Source organism: Salvelinus alpinus, chromosome 17 (genome assembly GCF_045679555.1).
Source record: "Salvelinus alpinus chromosome 17, SLU_Salpinus.1, whole genome shotgun sequence".
In the NCBI taxonomy this organism is placed as follows: domain Eukaryota; kingdom Metazoa; phylum Chordata; class Actinopteri; order Salmoniformes; family Salmonidae; genus Salvelinus; species Salvelinus alpinus.
In genome coordinates this window covers 28,515,045-28,531,403 of record NC_092102.1, presented here as the reverse complement: position 1 = coordinate 28,531,403, position 16,359 = coordinate 28,515,045, and the positions used below count along the sequence as shown (strand labels likewise).

General features: G+C 44.6%; 1 protein-coding gene across 4 annotated transcripts in view; it reads left to right on the top strand.

Annotated features, from left to right (window-relative positions):
• Nucleotides 1-14,651, top strand: part of LOC139542687 (rho guanine nucleotide exchange factor 10-like protein) — a 29,556-nt gene extending 14,905 nt beyond the window's left edge. For all 4 annotated transcript variants that reach the window (XM_071348434.1, XM_071348435.1, XM_071348436.1 and 1 more), the window contains 19 exons: nt 181-289; nt 823-1,004; nt 1,262-1,441; nt 1,617-1,733; nt 2,055-2,147; nt 3,232-3,402; nt 3,592-3,737; nt 5,588-5,742; nt 6,377-6,492; nt 6,626-6,753; nt 7,244-7,344; nt 7,519-7,640; nt 10,670-10,756; nt 10,967-11,187; nt 11,545-11,702; nt 11,996-12,138; nt 12,382-12,553; nt 12,866-12,991; nt 13,191-14,651. In XM_071348434.1, coding sequence (XP_071204535.1) covers nt 181-289; nt 823-1,004; nt 1,262-1,441; nt 1,617-1,733; nt 2,055-2,147; nt 3,232-3,402; nt 3,592-3,737; nt 5,588-5,742; nt 6,377-6,492; nt 6,626-6,753; nt 7,244-7,344; nt 7,519-7,640; nt 10,670-10,756; nt 10,967-11,187; nt 11,545-11,702; nt 11,996-12,138; nt 12,382-12,553; nt 12,866-12,991; nt 13,191-13,762 — 3,099 coding nt within the window. In that variant the 3' untranslated portion in view covers nt 13,763-14,651. The remainder of the gene's footprint in view (nt 1-180; nt 290-822; nt 1,005-1,261; nt 1,442-1,616; nt 1,734-2,054; nt 2,148-3,231; nt 3,403-3,591; nt 3,738-5,587; nt 5,743-6,376; nt 6,493-6,625; nt 6,754-7,243; nt 7,345-7,518; nt 7,641-10,669; nt 10,757-10,966; nt 11,188-11,544; nt 11,703-11,995; nt 12,139-12,381; nt 12,554-12,865; nt 12,992-13,190) is intronic.
• The last annotated feature ends 1,708 nt before the right edge of the window (nt 14,652-16,359 follow it).

Sequence of the window (16,359 nt, the reverse complement as noted above, 5' to 3'; positions counted from 1 at the left end):
TGTAAAACTTTTTGGACACAGCCTCTGACTAGCCTAGTTCTGGTCAAAGGATGGTTGATGTGGTCTCTTTAAAGGGGAAGCATAGTCTGCGGTGTCTCCTCTCTTTTCTCACATATTTACAGAGCATTATTCTCTCACCCTGTCTCTCTCTCTCTACTTTCCGCTTCACTTCACTTTCAGGTCCAGATGCTGATGAAAGCAGCGCGAAATGGCACCAAGGACGGACTAGAAAAGACAAAGTTAGCTATGATGCGTAAAGTCTCTTTCCTGCAGAAAAAAGAAACCACGGGTAAGCATTATTATTATTACCAGCTTCTTCTTTTTAAATACAGTATGTATTGGTTGATGTCAGTTGTCATAGCTCATATATTGTCATGGTTTTTAGCATCATTGTTGTTGTCAATATCACTAGTCAATGCTGGTTAAACAAATGTAAAAGTGAAAATTCCCAGTTATCAAAGAAGTTTATCAGAGATTTAACATGTCACTCATTCGGTTCTTGAGATGGCTGTGGTAGGCACTGGGCTGTCAATTCCATCATCAAGGTGTCAGACAACCACAGACAAGGACACAAGGCGAGGGCTGGGTCGTATTCATTGGGCACCAAATGGTAGAAAACGGATTGAAACATACAGGGACAACCTTGACATGTTCAATAAGAAACACATATTTTATGTTTTCTATTGCAAAACATTTGCATTCCCTAATGAATAGGACACTGGGCTGGCGTGGAGTTACACTATATCCTCAGGCCATGTGAGAACAGAGCAGTATTGGTAGACACCTTCAAACTCATTTGCCTATGTCACTGTCACCATACAGAGGAGAGTGATGATGACGCTGGTTATCTGGACGTGATGGTGTCTGAAGTGAAGCACCCACCGCCCCAGCTGAGCCCTATGCCAAAGGGGCTTACCACCCAACAGATTATTAGACGCCACATCATTGGTTCCATCGTACAAAGTGAGAGGAGTTATGTGGACTCTCTCAAGAGAATCTTAGTGGTGAGTGACCTCCACTGTTCTTTTTTTCAACACTTCATTTGAACCATACCCAGACAGTCTGAAGTCATTTTGATTCACTGACATTAACTTCAGAGGTCTTCCTCAAGGGTGGCTGGTTGCAGCACCTACCCCCCCAGCACTTGTGTACATCTGAACTGACTGGATTGGTGTTAACACTGATGATGAGTCCACCTTATCCAGCTAACCAGATATCAGTGAGCATCACTCTGATTGGTTCTCCTCCTTGCTGCTCTCAGGAGTACCAGAAGCCCTTGCTTGAGCCAGAGGCCCGGATCCTGAGCGATAAGAAGGTCCGGCCCATATTTTACCGGCTGCGGGAGATCCTGCAGTGCCACTCAATGTTCCAAATCGCCCTGGCATCCCGTGTGGCCGAGTGGGACCTCAGTGAGAAGATCGGAGACCTCTTTGTGGCCTCGGTCAGTATGGAGGATGGATCTATCCAAGTGCAGGGACCAGGCTCCAGTTCATTTGGGCACGCAACGCAAATGAACACGGCCCTGTTGGAATACTTAGAAAATCTATCTTTTCCTTCTATGTATCCTTCCTCTAATATTATATGACAGGATGTTGCATCCATTTTTCTCTCCACAGTTTTCCAAGTCAATGGTACTAGACGTGTACAGCGACTACGTCAACAACTTCACTAACGCTATGGCGCTCATCAAGAAAGCCTGCATTTCCAAGCCAGCTTTCCTGGAGTTTCTCAAGGTGGCCTACTCTCTCCTCTTTGATCATTCAGTTTAGAATGAATTAGACTTCTTTCCTCTCCCAAGGCTGTAGAATTGTTTGCTGCTACAGTATATCTATTCGTATGCAATAAGTTCAAAGTTCGGCATCTATTTGCATTCAATGTTTTCTAGTAGCATTTGGTGAAACGGTCAGTCAGATTCGCCTCCAGACAGTTAATTCTGAATTTGAAAGTGAGAATGTGTTTGAGATCTCAGGGCTACTATATACTGTATATCATCCTCTTAGATACGATGTAATGAACTCCCTGTTGACTTAGCCTCTATGCTTGTGCCCCCACAGAAGAAGCAAGTGTCAAGTCCTGACAGAATCACTCTTTATGGCCTTATGGTTAAACCAATCCAGCGCTTCCCTCAGTTCATCCTGCTGCTACAGGTTAGTACCAAGACACAGCAAAAACAAGCATCTTATCTTTTTGAAGATACATGTATAATACTTCATGATCTATATAAATATATGCTATAGGCTGTACACTAACATTTACTCATCTTTACTTCTATTTTAGTTTGTGTTGATTACGTATTCTATACGTATTCTATATTAAGCTCCATGGAACAAAGCATGTGTCGAGAAGAGGAACAAAGAAAAAACTAAACTATTTAAAACCTTCTTATAAACATGTATTTGGAAAAAGGCCTTATTATAGTGTGCTCTGCCAAGCATGTCAGGTAGAAACCCAGACAGCTTTCTTAGGGGAATCCTAAGAGTTCATTAATACTGAGGAAGTGAGAGGGCGAGTGTTTGTAGTGAAATGTGGCTCCCTTCAGTGCATTCGGAAAGTATTCAGACCCCTTCCCCTTTCCACATTTTGTTACATTACAGCCTTATTCTAAAATGGATTAAATCATTTTTTTCACTCATCAATCTACACACAATACCCCATAATGACAAAGCGAAAACAGTTTTTTAGATATTTTTGCAAATTTATTACAAATCAAAAACAGAACTTATTTACATAAGTATTCAGACCCTTTGCTATGGGACTCGAAATTGAGCACAGGTGCATTCTGTTTCCATTGATCATCCTTGAGATGTTTCTACAACTTGATTGGAGTCCAGCTGTGGTAAATTCGATTGATTGGACATGATTTGGAAAGGCACACATCTGTCTATATAAGGTCCCACAGTTGACAGTGCATGACAGAGCAAAAACCAAGCCATGAGGTCGAAGGAATTGTGGGAAAAAATCAAGGGGTCTGAATACTTTCCGAATATACTGTTACTGAAGACTGTTTTCTATCTCTCGCTCTCATTCCCTCTCACACACTCTCTCTCACACACACACACACACACACACACACACACACACACACACACACACACACACACACACACACACACACACACACACACACACACACACACACACACACACACACACACACACACACACACACACACACACACACTCTCTCTCTCTCCTTCTCCCCCCCACTTTCTCTCTCCCTCCCTCCTTCAGGACATGCTGAAGAACACTCCCCGGGCCCACCCTGACCGCCTGCCCCTGCAGTTGGCCCTCACCGAGCTGGAGACGTTGGCCGAGAGGCTGAACGAGCAGAAACGAGTCGCTGACCAGGTCGCTGAAATCCAGCAGCTGGCACGCAGCATTGGTGACCGTCAACTGAGCAAGGTGACGCATATACATATGCTAAAGACACCACCAATGATTTCCAATGTCTGTCTGTCTTTCTCGAAACAACATCTTTTCTTTTTAAGGTAAATTTGAAAAACAAATGTTTTAGTCAATTGCATTGTGTGTAAGAGTAAGTGAGGAAGTGTGTTGTGTGTGTGTGATGTGATATTTGTGTCCCCTCTATAGCTCTTGAACTCAGACCAGAGGCAGCTGATACTGTGTGAGGTACTGATTGAGACAGTGTACGGGGAGAAAGGACAGGTCCTTAAATCCAAGGAGCGCAAAGTTTTCCTGCTGAACGACACCCTCATCTGTGCAAACATCAACGTCAAGTGAGTCAGCACTACCAGGCTGAGACCATAGAAATAGATTATCTATGTACGAGACATACTGTCTCATGCGGAGGAGGCTGGTGGGAGGAGTTATAGGAGGACGGGCTGCAATGGAATAAATGGAACGGTATCAAACACATCAAGCATATGGAAACCACATGTTTGACTCTGTTCTATTTATTCCATTCCAGCCATTACAATGAGCCTGTCCTCCTATAGCTCCTCCTACCAGCCTCCACTGGTCTAATGTCATGTTGTCGAATGACAACCACACTGTGTATTCATGTCGACCAACTCTCTTTTTCTCCATCTTGTCCAACACTACTATTGTAGATATGAGAATATGTCATAATGTCATAAATGAACAAAGGTAAAGTTTTCCCCAAAATGTATCGCAACTTTGCGCTTCAAAACCTCAGTTTTGATCAGAGAGCCTGATAAATGATTTGTTGCACCCTACTTGATTCGGCTCATGCCTCATGCCAACTTTGCCCCCCAACTTTCACATTTCCGGAGGAACGGATCACAATTCTTCTCATGCACAATTATGGGGATTGATGATTAGTAATGTGCCCTGAAAATCAGTAGGGGGTGCTGGTGTTTGGAGAAGGATTCAACTTATCAGAAGGACTGTAATTGCATTACGTATTCCTTGACCTCCTTTCATGCTGTTGATTCAAAGAGCCCTGACACATTTAACAGGATTTCTCAATTGTTGTTAGGATTGCATTCTCTTTTTTTTTTTTTTTTTTTTTTTTATAATTATTTATTACAAAAAATACAAGGAAGTGGTAACATTAAAGTATTAGAACATGAAGGACAAACAATACAGCATCAAGACACTATCAAACATGTATCAGTCTTTCCCGCAACAGAGCCATCCTTATGTGTGAGGGTGCATGTGCGTGTGCATGACAGTGATATAAAATATATGTCATAGTTTCCTTTTTGTTGCTCACAATCTTGTGAAGCCGGAACCCTCCAAGATCCCCCACAGTTCCCCAATAGCTGTCCCTCAACCATTCGAGACCGCTCCCACAGCCCCCCCCCCCCCGGAAGAAAAAAAGAACCCCCCCCAATGCACCAACAACCAAGAGAATGAACTGCATTTGCATTATCTCTAACATTCAAAGTTTGTTCACGAAAATGATGCACGCATGGACGAGGCAGAAGCCAGTGTGACTGTGTTAAGATTCTGAATGGTCAGATAACTAGCAGCAATGACAAGAAGCTGCCATGTGGAGAATCGCAGGTGGCTCGTTTCAGCTCGTTGTGTCTTGTTATTGATACCATGTCCTGTTTTGAGGTGTTTTGACTCATGTCATGTCTATGCTAATATGGCAAAAATTTGATAGCTAACTAACCAACATCTGTAACAATGTATTTGTGAAACAACCAGTGCTCAAGAGTTGTATTTGTTTTCAAAAACTATTTGGAGACTAAATATAATTTACATGTTGTCAACAATCTAAGCCAACCCTTTATATTTTGCTCCATAGTTGCACACACATCGTTTTTTATGCTTGCTAAACAACCAACCTGTCTATAGTTCAGGCCCATAGAGATGGACAAAGAGAGGACAATATCTTTGCAGTGACGGCTTCTTGGACAGCATGGGAGGCACCATTGAGAACAAGTTTTGGGAACATCTCTATGTCCAGTGTGGCTCAGTTGGTAGAGCATGGCGCTTGCAACGCCAGGGTTGTGGGTTCATTCCCCACGGGGGGACCAGGATGAATATGTATGAACTTTCCAATTTGTAAGTCGCTCTGGATAAGAGCGTCTGCTAAATGACTTAAATGTAAATGTATGTTCAGGCCAGTGAAATGTGTTCCTGTTTCCTCCACTAGGGGTCCCCCTGATATCAGCAGTCTAGTTCCCATTGGTCCTAAATACACAGTGAAGTGGAGTGCCCCCTTGTTGCAGACGCAGGTAGTGGAGGTGGGACAGGAGAGCTTCCAGAGCAAAGATACAGGGAAACGGCCAAATGTTGCTAATGTTCCAGGTAAGAACACACATTCAGTTCAATAAAAAAAGTATGCATTGTACACTTTCACATTCAAGACAAAATATTATTGTAAGCTATGAAAAAGCAACCTTTCCCATTCTATTACCGGGTACCTGCTTGGGAAGAACTGACTAGTTTTGAAATCTCTAAAGGCTTCAGTTCCATAATTAAGGGATAAAAGAGGCTACATGTAACCCTCTGGGAGTAGTTCAGATGTTGTCCCTCCGGTCTCATTTCTGAGATAAACATCCCTGTATTATTTTGCGGTTCAGTCTCATTTGGACTTAACTTACTGTTGATGACAGGTGGAAATCTTTTGGTGGAGAAACCCAGCAGGACATTTCCAAACTGTTGAAATGCCAGAGAATGAGGGTGACAGAGACAGGATATTCTACCGCAAAGGGCAGGTATAGGTGTCGTCTTTTTCTCCAGCCACCTGATTCAACTGATCACAGTCCACACCTCAAGAAAGAGAATTAGTTGAATCAGATGTATTACTGAGAAAGACTTCAACCACAACGGACCTTTGTAAATAAGACTGGACACGCCTGCTTTAAGAGGAGGAAGAATAGGATGAGATGGAGGATGGTGATGATGACGCAGACAGTAAAGATGTGACTGTGTGTGCCAGGTAAAGTGTTCCTGGGCCCTCCCAGACTGTACCAGGAGCTGGAGGAGCTACAACACGACCTGTCTGTGGTTGAAAACATCACCCTGCTGGTGGGGACTTTACAAGGCACCTACCAGGTTAGAGAAATACACACACAAACTCACACACCTACGTTTTCTTTTCAACGCTGTTTATTGGACAGACAGTATCACATTGGCAGTTTATCATGTGATACCATCCCTCTACCACCCTCTTTTTGTTTTTCTTCAGAACCTGAACACAACAGTAGGGCAGGACTGGTGCCTTGCACTGCAGAGGCTCATCCACATCAAAGATGAACAGATCCAGTGTGCCAACAAGTGCCGTCTGCGGCTGGCTGTGCCAGGCAAGCCTGACAAGTGAGTGCCCAGGAGGTTAACTGGGGCCCTGTGTATGTGTGGGGGGTGTGTATGTGTGGGTAGGTTGTAAGCAGATGGCAGGGGAGCTTGGAGTGGGTAGCAAGGCCTGGCACATTCTTAATCCTCTACTGCCAAGCTGTGGATGGAACTCTCTCAGCTCTAGTCTATTCCTGTGTGGTTTGATATTGGAATCTTTACAACTCGCCATTTAAATGCCAAAATGGGCAGTTTGAGCTTACACGTTTATTCATGTTTCTGATTGAAACTCGATCTCTACTGAAGCAATTCAAGGTCCAGCATTAACAAAGATATCCACTAGCCCATAACCCTAGAAAGTAGGGACAGGACTAGACCAGGGAGAGCTGGGGGGTAGTCTGGATGTTCATGAAGTCCCTCTCCATTCCCATCCACACCATCCTTAGTTGTGATTGTCTGTGTGCATGCAAGTGTGTTACATGATGTTAATGCATGTATTTTTGTTGCTCCTCAGATCTGGACGACCGGTCAGTTTCATGGTGGTTTTCAACACTCCCAGTCCCCTCAGCAAGATCTCCTGGGTCAACCGCCTACACCTCGCCAAGATAGCCAAGAGTAAGTCGAGCTCTCCAACAATGCCATTTTAACATTATAGCAAGCCTAGCTTAGCTTTGGACTCCTAACACAGAAATAATATATGTTGGCGCTTTTTGGCGTATTGGTCATAATTTGTCCACTGGGATAGGATGTTGCAGAGGTGTACAACTAAACGTATCACTGTTGATACAGGGGAAGAGAACACGCCAGGCTGGGTGTTTGCAGAGGATGATGGGAAGACTAGACATCCATTTTGGTGTCCCCTGCTAGCCTGCCGACTTCCCATCTTCTCCTCCAAAACACAAGACCAAAAGGTAAGAAGCTACAGCTGTGAGGAAGCTCAGTGAACAGAGAGCTTTGCTGTCGAACGGAGAGCAGAGGCAAGAGGTAGCAGGCATTGGCTTGATCCAACAGGGGAATCAGAACACCATCAAATAATTGCCACTCAAGGAAGTGTGACTGGGGTTTCTTTGTGTGTCACAGGCTATGATTAGCAGTTTATGCTATAGTCCCATCTCATTCATTGCCAGTCTCTTCTACGTCTCCTGGCAGCTGAGCTGGACAAGGCTGACTGATGAGATTATGGAAGCTGTTTGATAAAGGAAATGGAATCCTTCACTCACATGAGGAGAACAGCAGTCCTTGCTCATCTAAGGGACCACTACATTACCATTGCAACGACCGACACTTGATTGTATTTCAAGACTGCTGAGTTGAGTTCATCTATATTATGATTGGTATGATGATATGAAGTCTTGGTCTCATCTACGTATTTCCCCCCGGCACATTTCCGTTACTCAGAGAAAGAAATCTGCACCGTAACTTAAAGCAGTATTTTGAGATGAAAGGTGTAATGATATGCCATGCTAACACACCACCTTAGTTTGCCTGGCAGGGTTAAAGAAATGAGGATTGAAGAGGATATGAAATATGCATTGTTGGCACCTTGAATGTGCCAAACTTACTCATTATATTAGAATAATGCAGTTGTAGTTGAAAGTAAACTTTTTGTAAAATGAAAGTAAGCCTGTGGGAGTGTGTGCTTGTGCGTGTGTACATGTGTCCTGTTAAGGAGATGGGATACTATTATTCTTCTGTTTCATTTTTTGAGCAAAGAGATCACCCACAGCCTCCACTAAAAGACGCACAAAAATGAATGACAAGGTTTGTTTCAATCTGGAGTCATGTCATCAGTCAGATCTAGTGATAATCTAAGTTCCCCCCTTTCAGAAGAGGTCTGGCCACCCCTCGGAGCCTGGTTCTTCTCTAGGTTTCTTCCTAGGTTCCTGCCTTTCTAGAGTTTTTCCTAGCCACTGTGCTTGTACATCTGCATGGCTTGCTCTTTTGGATTTTACACCGGGTATCTGTATAGCACTTTGTGACTGCTGATGTAAAAAGGGCTTTATAAATACATTTGATTGATGATTGAACACACACTGCCGAAAACGTATCAACATACTCAACTGCTGGTCGTACTCTACCTTTAAAATAAGTGAATCTGATTCAGTTTCCCCTTTCATAGTATCTGTGTCTAGGGATAAAGGAGAGATCAAAGGGTAAGCACCTTATTTCTGGGGACTCGGCTGAGGCCATTGACTCCTGAAGATAATCCATGAAGCGAGGAAAATGCTGGATGGTATTCCAAGTAATCTTTTCAAGTTGAAATTGAAAGACTAACGGCTGGTTTCTCTAAACTAAACCCCCCCTGGACTCTCCGGAAAGGCTCTCGCATAAATTACAAGTAAACAGTAAATCACAGACCAGCCTGCATCCAAAATGGCACCCTATTCCCCCTGTGTGGGCTCTGGTGAAAAGTAGTGCACTATATAGGGAATAGGGTGCCATTTTGTATGCAACCCAGTGTTCTTTTCTGGAAGGGTATCCACACTCCCTCCACTCCTCCAAGCTCTTACATACTGTTCACCACCATTCCCTTCATCTTAACTATTTGAAATTCAGATGCCTCTGTCTCTGAAAGAAGAGCTTGTGTGTGTTGGATGGCGTTTTAAAATTCAAAGGACTCCCTCCTGGCGAAAATATACATTTACACCATTTATATGGAAATGCAGTGGCAGATGCCAGTTATCATGGGACTTCACACCACTGCAGGGTATACGGAGACAATGGACTAGACTCTGTTTGAGGACATACACAATGTTCCAATTTGCATCCGTATGTTGCATTATTGTGGGTCACCAAACTTGTGTGTGTGTGTGTGTGTGTGTGTGTGTGTGTGTGTGTGTGTGTGTGTGTGTGTGTGTGTGTGTGTGTGTGTGTGTGTGTGTGTGTGTGTGTGTGTGTGTGTGTGTGTGTGTGTGTGTGTGTGTGTGTGTGTGTGTGTGTGTGTGTGTGTGTGTGTGTGTAAAAAGAAAATGCTGATTTGTTTTGATCCCTGTTCCTCTAATACCGTCCGCCTCGTCCAATCAAACCCCATTGGAAATCTAATTAGTCTTCAGCTGCAAATATAAATACATGTTTGGATTCAATTATTCAACAAAACAATTTACTACACGGAGTGTAATCTTAGCACCCAGAACCAAAGCTCAGCTTCATTTGAATAAGGCTGTCATGAAAGTCTTCAGTGTCAGAAAAAATGCTTGATATTATTTTTGATTTAATAGTGCATTAGATCCGTACTCGAAATACTACCAATTACTTTCCTCTGATTCTGAACATCAAGTCTAGCAGGATGTTCCAGAAATGTTCTTATGTCATTCAAGTAAAGGTATTGAGGTAAAGGAACAGTCAGCTAAAAACATTCAATGGGCTGCTGTTATATCCCGTTCATAGAGAGAATTTAGCTATAATATACAATATATTGTCTATAATCCCGAATACATATACATTGAGTCTACAAAACATTAAATCCACTTCAATCAGTGTAGATGAAGGGGAGAAGACAGGTTAAAGAAGGATTTGTAAGCCTTGAGAGAATTGAGACATATGTGTGCCATTCAGAGGGTGAAAGGGCAACACAAAATATTTAAGTGCCTTTGAACGGGGTATTGTAGTAAGTGCCAGAAGCACCGGTTTGAGTGTCAAGAACTGCAATGCTGCTGGGTTTTTCACGCTCAACAGTTTCCCGTGTGTATCAAAAATGGTCCATCACCCAAACGACATCCAGCCAACTTGACACAACTGTGGGAAGCATTGTAGTGAACATGGGCAGCATCCCTGTGGAACGCTTTCGACACCTTGTAGAGTTCAGGCTGTTCTGGGGGTAAAAGGTGGTGCAACTCAATATTAAGAAGGTATTCCTAATGTTTCGTACACTCCGTGTATCTATATAACTGAGTATAGTAGGTCTGTGGGTAAAAGTGAGCTTTTGTTGTGTTGTCTGTAGCTGGAGACGGCCCTTCACAACCCGGTCCAATGTGCCCTGCTGGCATTCTCTGCAGCCAGCACCTCTCTGCCGCAGGGCTACCTTTGGGTGAGTACTGCAAACCGGGGTTGAGTTGTGGTTGGGATGAAGTGTAGCGAAGGTGGTCCAATTAACTATAATGGTTCATGTGATGAGTAACCTAGGCCTAGGCTTTAGCTCTTTTTTTGCTCAGCGGGCTCATGCGATCTAGAGTCACGCAGTAGACCTGTGTTCGATAGCTGGTCAGCCCCATTAACATCCTGTATCTGTCATGACCAGGTGGCCAGTGGAGGTGACCGCAACCATGGTCAAGTGGAAATCTTCTCTCTGAACCGCTCCACGCCGCGCATGGTCAAGTCCATCCAGATGGGGGCGCCAGTCCTGTGTCTGGATCACGTGATGGAGCCTTGTCCCACCGAGGAGGAAGAGGAGGGGGAGGCTGCTGTCAAGAGCACAGGCAGGACTGGCAACACCATCTGTGTAGGCCTGCAGGATGGCAAGTGAGTCATCGTGTGTACTGTAGTACAAACAAACACTGCAGAATGAGTTTACACAATATGCTGACACCCATGTGTTTATTGAACATGGCTGAATTGTTCGTGCTGCACCTTTTGGATTTGGTTATCCACTATTCTCCAAGGAACCAACAAATCAGAAAAAAGTGCCAGACTTGACATTTACCATTCAGTTCATTGTGACTTTTGTATTGTCCATAGCAATGTTAGTAGAAACCGGAACGTATCAGCCCAAGTGGCCACACACAACTCTATCAGAAGAATTAAAGTTGGCTCATGTTATTGTCATTGTCATATACCTAGTAAAAGGTCACCCTATTTCTCATGAACTCCATTTTCCAGCATTCATGTGTACGGTACCGTGGACACTTCGACCCAGTGCCTGCTGACCTTCTCCAACCCAGACAGTTGTCCAGTTCTGTGCCTAAAACACTCTGCCTCCTTCCTGTTCGCTGGGCTGGGGAATGGAAAAGTGTCTGTTTACGCTCGGAAGAGTGGAGGTGAGACCGCAAACCAGCTGTATAATATTGTATCCTGCCATGTCCTTGTATAATCAAGGTATTCCATTACAAGTTACAAGACAACATTAAGATGAACATACTATAGGTCTATAGGTCTGCCTCAGTCTGCTGTTGTACCACTACACCCTCCTGGACAGTGATCTCATAGACTTAAATTGAACTACAGTATAGAATGTTTCTCTATGGTGTTCTCAATAATCTACCTGGTTCAGTCAATGTGATGGATAAATGAGTAACCATCATTAACACTGACCATTTTCTATTTTTTCCAGAGGGGCTGTGGGACCCTGAGTCGTGCAGGCTGGTGACTGTGGGCAGTGGCCCCATCCTCACCCTCCTAACCCTAGAGAATGCTGTGTGGGCCAGCTGTGCCAACCACGTCACCGTCATCCAGGGCTCCAGCCTCCACACACAGGTCGCCAAAACACACCCTTCTATACACCCTCATTTACATAGAGCTGAAGGAAAGAGGAAGAGAAGAGGGACAGAGCGACTATATGACCTGAAAAGGATTGGATAGGTGTAATATGATACTGTAGCTAGTAAGGAAAGGACACGTGAATTGACAACCTCTCTCCTCTCTCGCTTGATCATAACACCTCTTTCTCACTCACTCACTCATCCACTCTCCCCCCCCCCCTCTCTCCCCCTCTTAAAGAGTTTTGACGCGCACCCGGAGCCCGCGGTCAGTGTGAGTCACATGGTGCGAGCGGGGGGAGGGGTGTGGATGGCCTTCTCCGAGGGCTCATCCATCCGCCTGTTCCACACGGAGACACTGGAGCACCTGCAGGAGATCAACATCTCCACACGCTCCACCTTCCTCAGCCCAGGCAAGTACAGTGTAGAAGGTCACAGGTTACCGACCACTTGTTTCACTTACATGATTCAAAACCAGTCCCTAGACACTTGTGTAGGTCTAAAAGGATTGGATACAGGTATGAGCAAACTGGTATTAGCTCCACATTGCCCTATGTAAGGCTAGGTGTAATTTAACCCCTGGTGATAATCTATTCAATTATTTCAGATATACACAAGAGGCTGGCATAGAGGCTAGGGATGGATCATAAATGTGGACGAGGGCAACAGTAACGTTGACATGAACAGGAGGAAGTGACAGAATGGTGGTTGTGTCTCTCTTCCAGGGCAGCAGGGCAGCGTCCGGGTCACCAGCCTACTCATTTGCCAGGGGCTGCTGTGGGTGGGCACTGCCCAGGGCATCATCGTCACCCTGCCCGTGCCCAAACTGGAGGGTATCCCCAAAATAACAGGTCAGGCTTAGTACAGACACAACAGACGTTTTCACATGAAAACTTGCATCGGGTGGCATCCGGTTACTCCCATTGCATTGGTGTGACTGGCTGTATTATGTATTATAATTGTCTAATAAAACCAATCAATCAACCAACCAACCCACCAATCAAGTTGTGTGTTTTCTAACCGAGGCCTTGTGTGCTATTTGTCCCATAGGTAAAGGGATGACGTCTCTAAACGCTCACTGTGGCCCTGTGGATTTCCTTGTGGTCACCTCCAGCACCCTGTCCCCAGACATGCTCAAACGGGATTCTGTCTGCGAGACTGCCGACCAGGCCAATGGGGGAGCGGGAGGAGGAGAGGGTGGGGAGCGGAGGAATGAATTGTCCCAGGAGTCACTCTCGCAACCTGACTGCTCCTCCCCCCAGGGAGAGCCCACCAAGGCCAAGGGAATGCTGCTTCAGTATCGCCTCCGCTCAACCACCCAGCTGCCCGGCAAGCTGCTGACAGCCGAACCCGACCAGAGCCCATGTGACGCCCCACCGGAGACCCCGGAGCACAGCCCTGAGGACGGCTCTATCTACGAGCTGAGCGAGGACCCTGAGGTATGGGTGCGGGGGCAGCCCCCGGCCAGGGAGGGGCGCGGGAAGGACAAGGTGACCTCTGCTGCCGTCTTCTCCGGAGGCAGGGGGTTCCGTCGACTTGGGGAGGAGACTATAGCAGCCAATGGGGACCCAGATGAAAGTACGCTCATGGTTTGGCAACTCCCACTAACAGTGAGCCCATGAGGATACAAGGCTGATTGGACGAGACGAGAGCTGGCTCCTCCCACTCGCCTGATGTATTGCGTGCTCTATGAAGAAGAGACTATTAAACAATATATATTCAGGATGACTAGACTGTCATGAAGGGCTATACAGTATGGTACAGTCCTCTACCACCTTGGTGGTAGGATTTCTGGATGGAGTCTGAGGGAGTAGTGGTGTGCTGCAAACTGTGAGCATGTTTCAGGCCCTCACACACGCTCCTCCCAGCAGATGCTTCTTCAGTCTGGCAGATCTAAACCAGGGGGTCTCGTCAAATGGAATTTGAGGAGGTTCACTCAACATGATTTTGCATTTTGCACGTTCTTGAAGGAAGTATAATTGACAAGTGATTGAAAAGTGACAGTTACGAATGTTAGATTTTCTTGTTGTCACTCTAATTGACTCCTATTGCCAGTGTATCAAGTGTGTTGCTAACACAGAACATGACAGCTAATGTTAATGTTAGGGTGTATGGGAGCATGTTTATAAAGTACTTCTATACTCTTTACACCCCCCCTTAAAGGGTACGTTCATGTAAAGTGTTACCAGTTAACTTAATGTAAAGTAGAGATACAGTACACTTACAGGTATCCCGCTTTGGGGGGAAAAGAGAAATCTACATATAACATTTCTCTAAAATCAACTTGATGATCAACATACTGTGTAATAACATCTTGTCCTGTCTTTCTGTGAGAATGTTGTCTAATATCCTGTTTTCCATTTCAATAAACCAGAAGATGTGAAGAAGAAGAAAAAGCACCAAGGGAAAGAATGTCTCAGCTACTTTATGCTTGACAGGTACTTATTTTGGACAGTGTGTTTACACTGTGTCACGTTGTTATTTGAATAAAGAGATCATGGTCTGATACAAGCTCTTTTGCTGATTTTTGCCAACTCAGTGAATGCCTTTGGGGAGGCAGTTGAGATACAAGCTAACAGACTATTATTATCTTGGACACAGAGGGGGACATGGTGCTACGTGTGTGTGTGTGTGTGTGTGTGTGTGTGTGTGTGTGTGTGTGTGTGTGTGTGTGTGTGTGTGTGTGTGTGTGTGTGTGTGTGTGTGTGTGTGTGTGTGTGTGTGTGTGTCAAAAAATACATGTGAAAAGTTTTTTACAAACTAATGTATGTCAAGCATTTTAAATAAATTTCAAAATGCATACAAAATACATTTGGCCAATGTTTTTATATTTCACATGTATCCTAAAATGCATTAAAAAAATACACAGAGTACAAAACATTAAGGACACTTGCTCTTTCCATGGAATAGACTGACCAGGTAAAAGCTATGATCCCTTATTGTTATTGACGTGGATTTAACAAGTGGCGTCAATCCGTGTAGATGGAGAGGAGATTTTGAAGACTTGACACATGGATTGTGTATGTGTGCCATTCAGAGGGTGAATGGACAACCCAAAATATTTAAGTGCCTTTGAACAGAGTATGGTAGTAGGTGCCAGGCGCACTAGTTTGTGTCAAGAACTGTAACATTACTGGGTTTTTCATCCTCAACAGTTTCTTGTGTATATCAAGAATGGTCCACCACCCAAATGACATCCAGCCAACATGACACAACTGTTGGAAGCATTGGAGTCAACATGGGCCAGCTAACCTGTGGAACGCTTTCGACACCTTGTAGAGTCCTGATAAATTGGGGAGGGGTATGGGTGGGGGGGTGCAACTCAATGTTAAGAAGGTGTCCTTAATGTTTTGTACACTCAGTGTATATATACAGTACCAGTCAAAAGTTTGGACACACCTACTCATTCAAGGGTTTGTCTTTTATTTTTACTATTTTCTACATTGTAGCATAATAGTGAAGACTTCAAAACTATGAAATAACACATATGGAATCATGTAGGAACCAAAAAAGTGTTAAACAAATCAAAATATATTTTAGATTCTTCAAAGTAGCCACCCTTTGCCTTGATAACAGCTTTGCACACGCTTGGCATTCGCTCAACCAGCTTCACCTGGAATGCTTTTCCAACAGTCTTGAAGGAGTTCCCACATATGCTGAGCACTTATTGTCTGTCTTCACTCTGCGGTCCAACTCATCCCAAACTATCTCTATTGGGTTGAGGTCGGGTGATTGTGGAGGCCAGGTCATCTGATGCAGCACTCCATCACTCTCCTTCTTGGTCAAATAGCCCTTACACAGCCTGGAGGTGTGTTGGGACATTGTTGAAAAACAAATGATAGCCCCACTAAGCGCAAACCAGATGGGACGGTGTATCACTTCAGAATGCTGTGGTAGCCATGCTGGTTAAGTGTGCCTTGAATTATAAATAAATCACTGACAGTGTCACCAGCACCCCCACACCATCACACCTCCTCCTTGCTTCACTGTGGGAACCACACATGCAGAAATCATCCTTTCACCTACTCTGCGTCTCACAAAGACATGCGGTTGGAACCAAAAATCTCACATTTGGACTTTACACCGGATTTACACCGGTCTGATGTCCATTGCTCGTGTTTCTTGGCCCAAGCAGGTCTCTTCTTAAAGGTGTCCTTTAGTAGTGGTTTCTTTGCAGCAATTGTACCATGAAGGCCTGATTCACGCAGTCTCCTCTTAA